General features: G+C 39.3%; 1 protein-coding gene across 1 annotated transcript in view; it reads left to right on the forward strand.

Moving 5' to 3' along the window:
- Positions 1–2,654: 2,654 nt before the first annotated feature.
- LOC306857453 (protein kinase C epsilon type-like) overlaps positions 2,655–12,671 on the forward strand; it is a 70,001-nt gene continuing 59,984 nt past the window's right edge. The window contains exon 1 of the mRNA XM_079397405.1: positions 2,655–3,637. Within this exon, the coding sequence (XP_079253531.1) occupies positions 3,290–3,637 (348 nt within the window). The 5' untranslated portion in view covers positions 2,655–3,289. The remainder of the gene's footprint in view (positions 3,638–12,671) is intronic.

Raw genomic sequence — 12,671 nt, forward strand, 5'->3', positions numbered from 1 at the left:
TAACGCTGTGCTGCTTGATTTTTTTTTTTAAGGAAATGATTGCATGTTCCAATGTTCATGGCAGTCATAAACAAACACAAAAGAGTATTATCCATTTCTCTGTGCATTTGGGTCCAATGATGAATAAGAGCTCAATTGGCATTTCTAATCTTCCTTCTGGAGTCTGAACCCAGTCAGCCTAAATAAAGACAACCCTACCCCCTGCATTGGCTGGAATGGTAATGCAGCCCTGTAGGGTAAAGCAGATGTGTCCAAACTCGGCCCTGGAGGGTTGGTGTCCTAGAGTTTAGCTCCAACCAACACACCTGAACTAGCTAATTAAGGTCTAATTACTAGAAACCTCCAGGCGGGTGTGTTGAGGCAAGTTGGAGCTAAACTCTGCAGGACACTTGCTCTCCAGAACCGAGTTTGGACACCCCTGGGGCAGAGTGTGCAACCCAATGGAGTTTGGCTAGTATGACATGACTGTCTTACACATGAAGAAACTGTCTTAGTGGGCAGATTTTCTGTGAAAAACGGATTAACATGTAAAGCAAGCAACCACAGTTTGTTTATACGTGCCATATAGACTACCAAAATAAAAGAGTGGCACGGAAAACAATTATTCAAATAGACGAGGCATTGTCCACAAAGAGTTGTACAGTAACGCTGAAAAGTAGGGTAAAAGTGCACAGTATACGCTTTATGTGCAGAATTGAAATGTTTTTCTCTATTGACAGTCATTCAAAAACAGCCTGATATGCTGACTAAATTTTTGGCAAGCAAAAGCATAAAACGAAAAACTACTGAAGGGATCAGTTGAGGTGTTGATAAGATCATATGACCATGCATGTATGTACTTAAAATCCTGAAACAGATAGTTATACTCTGGAAGGAGTGGGTAAATGCTGACAATCCTTCTAAAATTCGGGCTGCGAAAATTTACGTCACGCACACTGAATAAAAGGTACAAAGCTGTTACTGGAACAGTAGGCTACCTTTTCCAAAATATTAATATTTACAATTAAGGTATGTACATATTATATAATAATACCTTTACTGTAGGCTGTGCACCCTTTATGGGCAAGGAACAAAGGTGTACCTTGTGAAAGGGTGCAGCTTTTGTACCTTTTTTTCGGTGCACGTGAAGTAAATTTTCTCAGCCCGTGTACGCGTAAAAATACGCCTATAATTTGGCTTTTAGATTTTTAACTTGGTTAACTGTAACCTGAACCTACAGTGCCATCTACTGGAATAATGTTCTCATTGCATGCATGATGACTAAGTCAAATATTGTCCCATCTCTTTGCTATAACTCAACATTCCTTTAATTCCTTTTATAATGCTTTAGTTTCATGCTATCTGTCAACTTGAACATCCTGTTGCACTTTCTCTTTGCTTGCATGAATAATTCCTGTAATGCTACCTGTGTAGCACCGTTTTTCGCCACTAGAGTTCAGTAAATTCAGTAGAACACTTTCCATTTTCAAACATCTCTTGTAGCCTATATCAATACATTCTGGCCACATGAGTAACTGTATTTTCAAATAAGTGATGCTTTGTGATACAATTCCTCCCTATAATTTTATTGTGCAGGATAGATATGCAACCGAAATATTTTGATTAGGAACAAGTCCCAGATGTAGTTATTATCTAAATCAAGAAGCGTGTGACAATTTGCAAATCCAAGTGACTGATTTACATGGTTCTTAATCTTCCTATTGTCATATGAAATTGCACACACGTGATCCACAGGTCAAATGTGATTCACCCCTTTATTTATTAAAGACTATTAAACGATTACTATTGTGGGAAGTCGTGGCCTAATGGTTAGAGAGTCGGACGTGTAATCCGAAGGTTGCGGGTTCGAGTCTCCGGCCGGCAGGAATTGTAGGTGGGGGGAGTGAATGTCCAGCGCTCTCTCCACCCTCAATACCATGACTGAGGTGCCCTTGAGCAAGGCACCGAACCCCCAACTGCTCCCCGGGCGCTGCAGCATAAAATGGCTGCCCACTGCTCCAGGTGTATGTTCGCGGTGTGTGTGTTCACTGCTGTGTGTGTGCACGTTGGATGGGTTAAATGCAGAGCACGAAATTCCGAGTATGGGTCATACTTGGCTGAATGTCACTTCACTATTATATTTAAATATTGATTAAATAAAATGACTCATTAACATTTATTTTTACACAATTGGCAAAAGATCCTTTCCTGTAACCTCAGCCGCTTTTGAAATGTTATATCTCATATTTTACAATAACTCTAGTAGCCTAATAATCTGCTTGCAGCAATTGAAAAACTCCCATGTTGCACTTACATTTTAGTTCATTTAACAAATGAAACTCTATTGTGACTGAAAGAGTATGAAAATATTTTGTAGCATGTCCAAAATTAGAATTATTAACCCTTCCTTGTACAGACACCTTGTAGACATTATTTGGTCCATTAATGAACCCAATAGACTCTTGTAATCCGGCCCTCGGGTGCCTCCCTCTGTTTCCCCACGCTGCTGCTCCTCTGTCTGCACACACATGCTCCCCCATCCGGTGCAGAGTGGACGCGGCGCGGTTTAAATCATCTGGCTTGTTTTGCGCATTTCCTGAACTGGCTCTCGAGCGCAGGGAGTGAGAGAGCGAGAGAGAGAGGGAGTGAGTGAGTGGGTGGTAGAGAAAGAGAGAGAGAGAGGGAGGACGAACAGGGAGGAAGGCTGCATCGTAAAGGACTAACATGAGCGTGTAGCTCAAATGCTTTCGCCTTCTCAAATCAACAAAGAAGCGAAGCAGTTGAATATCTCGGCGAGTGGATGGCAATAGTCTCCGAGCGGTTCGTCAGCAAACTGGGAGAAGGAGGAATCCCAAACGCCTCTCCCAATCAACGCCTATTGGAAAACGAATAGTACAAGACAAGCCCCGCTGAAGACCATCACATTTGGGATATTTTACTTAGTGTTATTGCCGATATTTAGCCTATTGGACTCGCACCTCTTCTCAGCGCTATTCCAGACGTAAGGAATTCGCTTGTTTACGCATGCTTCACATAACGAGGAAAAACGGATCTTAAACAAAAACAGGAGCCTCTGGTTTTGCATATCGCGTTTTTTTGCATCCTATTTGATTTTTCCGCTCAAATGAGAGAATCGGGTTCATCCGACGAGTGGTTTGGGGGATTAAATCATTACAGCATCCATCTATAAGTGCATGTACACTGATGACGTGATGACATCCACGGTTATAGCGACCCCCTGAATCAAAACCTGCTTTTGAAACCGTCTGTTCTTGCAAAGAAGCCAGCTGCATCTCACTTGAGCATCATCATGGTGGTTTTTAATGGAGTGTTGAAGATCAAGGTTTGCGAAGCTTTGGATCTGAAACCTACCGCATGGTCGCTCCGGCATGCTGTGGGACCAAAGACCCAGACATTCCTCTTGGACACGTATATCGCCCTCAACGTGGACGATTCCCGTGTGGGCCAAACTTCTACCAAGCAGAAGACGAATAGTCCAAGTTGGAACGATGAGTTCGTAACAGAGGTTTATGATGGGAAGAAAATCGAACTGTCTGTCTTTCACGACGCGCCGATTGGCTATGATGACTTTGTGGCCAACTGCACTATACAGTTTGAAGACCTGCTGCAGAATGGCAGTAGGCACTTTGAAGATTGGGTATGTTCATTTCACAGTTTATTGGCATTGTGTAATCACTGTAATCTGGCCCCTGGAGGCCCTTCAACAGTGGGAGCCTTACTATTTTCTCACATCCAAGGTTATGGAGCACTTCTACAGAGACAGAATTGAGAAACACTGGTGTATTCTACTGCAGTGGTTCTCAGTCCTGGTCCTGAAGTAGCCCAGCACTAGGGATGCCTGCCTTTATCTCTCTTGATTTATATAATCTGCTCATATAGCTGCTGCAAGATCTAAAGTTGGTGTGGAGACACCCAAAATGTAGTCTTGCAAAATTGAAAACCACTGATCTGTTGTCTAGGCCATTTTTTACACGGGGGTTGGTCAGTTTCGGCTTCTCCCCAGCAAAGCCTCTTGTTTCCCAGCCTTCCTCATGGGTTCTCACACTCTGGGGGTTTTCCCATTTCTCAACAAAACATGTTCTGCTGCTGTTGAATCCAGACCTACATTTACCATTTCCGTCAAGTCAAGCTATTTTGCAAATTGCCTTCGTGAGATGTAGTGCACTGCTCCCATGACAGAGAAGGAAATAATCAATGCTTAATTGTGCAAGCTGTAAAATGAGTTTGACAAATAGTTTGCTAGATGTCTTAAGTTACAACCTGTCATACATCTAGCCATCTTTTTCTAATCATTATAGTGTAGAGCAGCACAGCTATATGAAACTGAGTGTTTCACCTTACCATTCACCTTATTTTGGATTTTGTCCACGCAATAGAAATAGGCCCTTTTACTGCAAAAAGGACAAGTGATGCTCAATTCGCTGGCTTCCATTAGAGTTTTAATAGTGCTGGCCCTTTTGTTCTCTTTTGAGAATGTTGCTTATTGTATCTTTTTAAATGAAAAGAAACTATAGATTGTAATATTGTTAGCAATTGCATGCTATTGTGTGCTTTATAGGGCATGTAACACACATACAAACTTGTGATTATTCTTACAATAGTCTAAAAATGGACTGTTTTGACCCTGCTGTGTTATGTGTTTCAATGTCATGGAATTAGCATTCTAATCATGCCTGGAATTATGAGTTGGTCTGTTATATAATCTTCACCCAGCTGAGGGAGTGCAGTTGGGAGTGCTTTGTATGTTTGGTCGTTAGACACCCAGGGAAAGGTCAGCATATATCGATTATGTCGCTGCATTGGTCAATCTTCACCTTCTGTCACTGGCAACTCGCGCTGTAAATGTGTCAGGCGAGAGAGTGAGAAGGAAATCAATTTAATCTCTGCATTCCCTCATAACGGCTTTGATGACCTGCCTAATCATAACACAGCCTAAACCCTTTGTCTCTCTGCCAGCTCTTTTATTCCACCTGTTTGCGAAAGCATTTGCCAAGTTGAAATTTGTTAAATCATCCCAGGTGTATGCTAAACTTATTTTACTGCTAAAGCAAATATTTACTAATATTGCTAACTTTATCATTCAAATGCACAAGTGCTTGTACGGCTCAACAAAAACTGCAGTTTCTGCCATGTTAATCATGGCCAGTGCATTTGACTTAATTGGAGCTGAACGTTTTGTCAGACTTCACAGACACGCTTGATAACAATGATTCGGACATGGAAGCTCTGGTATGTCTAATTTCCCAGAGAGGCACAGAAGTACAATCTTCATCTGTCATGTCTCGTTACACAAATTAATAAAAGCAAGAGTTTGCTTTTCAGAGTTGATGACCGTAGATGAGGGCGAAGGTGTCTGGTAATGAGGGTTGTGTGCATTGAGAATGAGAATGTTTAAAACTCCAAATCAATTCCTGAATTTGAATTGAGATAGAAAATAGGATACAGAATTTGAATTGGAGTATAAAGTAAAAAGCAAAGAAGTTCCTGTAGTTGTTTTTAAACCAGCTCTTGGTAATAGTTTTTGAAATGTAAAAAATAAAATAGCTTGAATGACAATAAATAGATAATACAGTTATATACTATATTTCATCATACATAATAAATTAACTTCTGTGGACCAGGGTGTAAGAAAACCTTTCTTTGAATTGTAATTCAGTAAATTCCTCTTCCTGTAATTCCAGTTTGACTTCCTGTAGGATAAGATCAATTCAGTTCTAATTCCAACTTTTGAATTAAAGGGATGCCAATTATTTAATTCTGAATTTTGCACAAACCAGCTTGTAATGTGATATTTCATTTGTTGGAGTATTATTGTTTCTATTAGAATACATGGTGCAATCAGAAAAGACAACTGCTATAATGAGCCTTAGGATGTCAAAATTTTAGTAAAACATTTTTAGTGTCACCTCAAATAAATGAAAAGAGGTACAGTGTACCTTAAAAAGAAACCAAATTAGACTAATTTTGAGGAAGACAGTTGTTTCTTGGCATGTCATTTGAGCACCAAAAGCCGGAGCCAGACGTCTCCCGAGAAACCCACGCCCTTCACGGAGTGGATACACATCCAATGAGCTTCATGCGTACATTCACTCCCACTGTTACCCACACAGGTGGAGCTTTTTTCTGCTTGGAACAAGGAGAGCATGCTTACTAATTTATAAAGCCTCCTCTACTTCAACAAACACAAACAGAACCGTAGAGAAACAGTAGCAGCAGTGTTACAAAACTGTTGAGTGGAAAAAGTAACCAAACAGGACCTCAGACCCTAAAGAAGACGCTGTTGTGTCATGTTTGTGGCTTTACCACTTCTCTGTTGGGTTTCTGGCCTGTAATTGTTCCCCAACCGCATGTTGTGGTCCAATGCAACAAAGTTTTCAGAAATTGCACCACTTTTGGGCCCTCACATCTTCTCCTTATGCTAACCAATGGTTAGGTTTGAATGTCATTTTAGTTGTCTGTGTAGCGTTTAGCGGAAGAGGTAATTGGAGCCTGGTCTTTTGGCTGGTTCTCAGACACTACTGAGACACAGCCACCCGTCTTTGTTGTGTGAGGCAGGAAGAGACTGAATAATTGACAAGCCTTCCGTCAGGCTCTTTTTGGAATGTCTGGCCCGGCACAGATCATCCACGACACCCTTATTGCTCAAGTTATCAACAATCACATTATCACCAGCGAAAGTGGTCCTTATATATAGGGATCTCTCTGCCTTCAATTAACAGCCTTTTACTGAGGGGGTCATCTGTAAAGAGTCAGAGAAAGAGGGGGCCACAATGGCAGGGAGAACTTCTGCTGATCTTGTGGCCACTCGCTCTTGTCTTTTTCGTGTTCATTCATTCTCCTTCCTCGTATTGTCCTCCTCCTGCTGTTCCTCTGCTGTTCCTCTGCTTCCTTCACCTTCTCTCTACTGAGTTTCCTTCTCTTCCATTTTGTTGTACGAGCTCTCCTTGTTAAATTCACAGATATTTATGGTCCTGACATTACATCCAGTCCATTATAAACCAGCTCCAAATGCTTAAAACACATTTCACTAGGAGTGTTGCTTTAGCTGCAGGTAATGAGCTTTAAAGGCCTGCGCTTTCCTTAATGTCTTTCCACTGCATTACAGCTTACATTACAGTTATCGATTGCACTCAGTATTTTACAGGTTTATGCCCAGCAGCTCTCTTTTCCATGGTCTCCTCTTAAACGTTGGTGTTAGCTATACAGTACTTCCTGGTTACTGGACACTGACATCATCTGCCCTCACTTTTCCCTGACCATTTGCGCAAATAGGTCAGGCTGCGGCTGAAACACCAGCTCCTCCCCCTCTTTGGCATACCGTTGCCACAGGAACCCATATCACCCTCTTACCAAGCCAAAGCACATCAGAGCTGGGTGTTGATTGAGTTCCTTCACCCATCAGGGATTTCTTAGGAATCCCATATCTGTGCTTCTAGACGTAGGTGGCGACATGTCGACTTGTACAGACAGAAACCTTCTCATGCCTTTGGGCTGGTGTTTTTGTCGCGCATCAATTCACAGTGTTTTTCATCATTTCTCAAATCTCGGAATTTGAGAGGGAAGGGTGAATTGTGGGTAAGCAGGATCAGTTCATCCAGCAGCACTAATTAATTTCATGAAATGACTCAATGAGAGACTGGTGAAATTTGTATTTAATTGTGTCTGTCCTCATTTGTTCATCTTGTGTAGTTTGGTTTGTGTATGTGCTTTACAGATTTGTGTATGTGACCACCGGTTGTCTAGCTTTCAGTGCTGCGTCGAGCTCTTGTCTGGGGCACATTGAGCATGCTTACAGTGAAAGGGAGCAATACAGGTGACATATGAGATACTCTGGCAAATATGCCTGATCTGCACCGCTATCTACATGACCCAGTTACACACACACACTTGTACTCTCACCTACACAGCATAATACACTACATATGTGAATATTTGTGCTGATGGGTTTAAACTGACTTGTTGTTGTAGATTAAAGGGCATGTTCATCTAGTATGAAAATAAGTGATGGAAAATGTGAATGTGATTGATTTCATATTTGAAAAATTTGAAGCCTGGGTTCCAATGCTGGCATAGATTGTGTGTTTTGACATTTTGGTCATCATCATTTAAGGTCCTTTAATGCAGTTCAAAAGTCAACAGTATTAATTTATTTCTTTGAAAGAAATTAATACTTTTATTCAGCAAGGATGCATAAAATTGACCAAAAGGTACTGCAAATACATTTAATATTGTTAAAAGATTGTTATTTCAAATAAATGCTTTTAAACCTTATATGCATTGAAGGACATGGTTAAATTTTAAAAATATATTAAAATAGAAAAGTAATATTTCATAATATTACTGTTTTACTGTACTTTTGATCAAATAAATTCATCCTTGCTGAGCATAAGAAACGTCTTTCAAATAATATTAAAAAAAAAATCATACTGACCCCAAACTTAAATATTCTTTAATATTTATTTAAAAATGTTTTTCTAATAAATTTTAGGCATTTTAACAGCAAATTATGCTTGTTAATGTTATAAATGAAACTCACTTTTTAGTATCTCTGGGTTGACTTAGAGTCTGGAAAGTGTGTAAAGCTCCATCTAGTGAAGGTAGGGAAGGCCAGCAAGGGTTGGGGGTTTGAATGCGAGCAGATTCATGTATTCTTCTCCTAAATAAATGCTTATTTGGCCCAGAGTGGGGCCAGAATTTCCCATCATCACCATCATCATATCTGCAGTCATCTTCTCCGCAGGAGCCGGCAACAGACTCGAATCCTCTCAGCACCCTTTTCACACTCTGTGTGTTCACACTCACACACACACACACCATTGCACCGCAACTACCTTACGTGTGTGTGTGTGTGCACTCATTTTATGCCGAGATTAATTCAAAGTAATTCACACCTCATGATGTTTGAGACACAAAGACTTGTAGTCTGTTCCTGTGCCCACAGTTACATGAGCGTTTTATCTCCAGATGACTGTTTTAGTTTTGTCTGGTCTCTTTTTTGCGCTATTTACTAAATTAAAGCCGCGAAGCCCTCTAAGGACCTAGTGTTTATTCAAACTGAATTCCAATCAGACCTTCAAAGGCTCCCATTATTAGTCTATATCATGAATTATGCACAGTTGGTGTCTTATTAGTAATTCATGGAGCTCTGAAGGTTTCACTCAGAGCCGGTGCGATTGCGGAGCTGAATGTGCTCGTATGGCCACGTTTGCGTGTGATTTTGAGTGTGAATGGGAGCCGTGCGTGCCGCCCCGCCCCGCCACCATGCTGAGGCTCTGCTGTTGACAGATGGACGTAGGAGGACCATTGCTGAGCTCAAACTGTCTTCGAGAGAGAGTAAGAAACCGATGAGGAGAGTATAAAGGAGGAGAGGGTGAAATTCAGGAGGAGGAGGGAAGAGAAAGTGTTCCTCAATGTTTAATCATAGCTTTAGATTCATTTAGAAATCAGTGTCACATGTGTTTAAAACTTCCTGGACCAACTTTTGATTTCCCAAGTGCAGGGACTGTCTTCATTTGCAGTATTTCTTTCTCTTCACGCATCCCTACAGAGAAGTCTCAGTTCCCTATCCTCTAGTCAAATAAACAGTCCTAAAAGGACTAACGGCTTAATGTAATGAACTACATGAATACAGCTTCACTCCTTTCATTTGTCATTATTAAAGAAACGGGCCGCCTTTTTCGTACAGTCTGGGATTGACGCATCACTTTTTATATTTAGTCCTGAGACACGGATCCATAAATCGCAACCACCTCCATGTATAACGTTAGTGCTGAATGTACAAGGTGGAAATCTAGCATGAGCTGTCTTCCCAGAGCAGCATATAACAAATTCAACTTCATGTCATATTAAAGGGATAGTTTACCAAGAAATGAAAATTCTGTCATCGTTTACTCACCCTCATATAATTCCAAACCTGTATGACTGTTTTCTGTGAAACACAACAGAATAAACAGTTTATTTTCCCATATAAAATTTAATGACTTTCCAGTGACTTACATTTGAAAATGAGGGTTAGTAAAGGCCTGTTTACACTGAAGGATAGTATCTACAATGATAATGCTAACTGTAAAGTTTTAATAATCATTCTTCTAATACTATGAGAATAGGTCCACACCACAACTGTAACGATAATGGCACAAAAGAATGATATTGTTGGAATCGTGTTCAGAATTATTTTTTCCAGCTGATGAATGTTCAAAACATTGACAGCCAATAGGAATCCATCATGCATTAAAGAGCTCAAGAATTTAAAGCCACAGATGACATAATGGCAACATGCACTTATAATAAACAGAACGTTATGGTGCATTGGTAAGGATGCTAATGTAGTTATCATTACAGTTATCGTTATAGTTGTTGCTTTTGGCATGAAAGGAATAGTTCACCCAAAAATGAAAATTTTGTCATCATTTACTCACCCTCATGTCGTTCCAAACCTTTACGAGTTTCTTTCTTATGTTGAACACACTATGGAAGTCAATGACGACCAAAAACTGTTTGGTTCTTCAAAATTATTCAAAATATCTTCTTTTGTGTTCAGCATAAGCATAACAACAAGTTTTGAACGACATTTTCTCATTTTTGAATGAACTATTTCTTTAAATGATTTACAAAATTTGTACACTTTTTTTTTTTTTTTTTCTGAATCCTGTTGTTTCAAAAACCTCTTGTTTTTAGACCATTGAGCAGCACTAAGCATTTTTCCATGGAGACACGTGTTCGGGAGAGCGTGAGCGGCATGTGTTTTCTGTGGCTTGCGGGTATCTGTTTGCACAGCAGTGATTAGAACAGAGAGAGGGCGAGCAAGAGACTTGGGGCCAATGGCGGGTGCACGTTCAGGCACTGGAGGACAGTAACCAGAGCAAGAGTTTGTTTTTCTCGTGTTGTACTCGATAGCCTTACCGCATACACACCACAGTGGCATATGCGCATGCGTGAAACTGGTCCTGAGGTGATTTTTAGTGGATGTGTGAAGTCAGTTCTCCTCAAGTTCTCACAGAGTTACCACAGGTGTAGTTCATCACATTAACTATTCAACATGTTCCACTTACGTCCCAGATAAGTTGTAGAAACTGTCCAAATACTTTTGTTGTAACTTTGAACAGTATATTTGTAGTTTTGGAACTTCCAACTCTAAAAACATCTTGTTGTGCATGGGAAAGTATGCTTGTGCTTTCTGATACTCTCTGATGATTCTCCTAAAATTCCTAAATTGAGAATTGTTAACATTCAGTAAGAGAACTGATCTATATCTAGAACTTGAGAAATGTTTGAGTTCATATTTAAGTCTATTGAAGACTTGGGAAAATCTGAGCACATTTTGTGAGATACTGAGATCTGAAACTCTAGAGGTGACACATGCAAGATTAAAGATTACATTTACATTTATGCATTTAGCAGACGCTTTTATCCAAAGCGACTTACATTGCATTCAAGTTACAGTTTTTACATTTGATCAGCTCTTGCTTTCCCTGGGAATCGAACCCATGATCTTGGCGTTGCTAGCGCCATGCTCTGCTATTTGAGCTACAGGAAAGCATAAGGGAAAGATTAAGGGAAAAACTATGAGGCAGAAGTTTCTGTTTGTTCTCCATGTCATGTCATTTCTGACTTGGAGAAACAATAGAGATATTAAAGAGATCTCATATGTGATATGTCTTTTCTAAGCGGAGGGACAGTGAGGCAGTGAGCATCATGAGCTGTGGGTGTGGAAGAGGTTGAGCTGCAGGGTGTTGCATAAGAGGAGCTGATTATGTCCCACGGCTTATCTCTAGGTTTTATCCTCCCTTTCTCCCCTTTCTTTCTCTGTTTTTCTCTTTTGCTCTCCCGTTATGTCCTCATGATATCCGTATGATGCCTTTAATTTGACCTCAGTAGTATACACTGTTATAATTGATTTTGTGCATGGAGTGCTACAGTGACCGCTCAGGATTTTCAGGAGCTTGGTATTTTCCCATTTAATTCTTTAAAAGTATTCAATTAATAATTTTAGGCCGTGAACCAAACCAAGCAGGTCTAAAATCCTTACTTTGACTTGAGCAAAAGTTTGAGACTTTTGAAATATAAGGCAATGAACCTACACATGAAGCATTGCAAATGATGTACTCAAAAAAAAAAAAAAAAAAAGTACAAAATTATATAAATATCTTAATTTTATTGCAAAATATTAATGTTTATGCAAATATATAAGCAGTTATATAAGTAGATATACAAATATATGTATATTGCATTATTAAGAATATATAGTATAGTGTATTAATGTAAATACTATATATTATAATATGTAGTAATTATTAATTCTGAGTATATTTATGATTAGTATTACTAATTTAAAATACAATTTAATTCAAATTTTATAAATTGTGTTTAATATATATTTGTGTGTGTTTACACCTTTCTTTAAATATTTTGAATAAAAATATTTTTTTTATTTTTAAATTAATATTGCCGTGTTCTTATAATACATTTATATTATTATGTAATTATGAATTATTATTATTCAATACTTATTATATTTTAAATTTAAATAAAAATTTTAGAATTTATAAGTTAGTATAAGCAAAGTCGTGTGAATCTTTATTCTGTGGAGGTATGAGGAAGAGAGAAACGGCACAGAAAAAGTTAAATGCAGGAAGAAATGTGATCTGACGCTCTGCAGAAGTGTTGCTGTA

Source organism: Barbus barbus (genome assembly GCF_936440315.1).
Source record: "Barbus barbus genome assembly, chromosome: 38".
In the NCBI taxonomy this organism is placed as follows: Eukaryota; Metazoa; Chordata; class Actinopteri; order Cypriniformes; family Cyprinidae; genus Barbus; species Barbus barbus.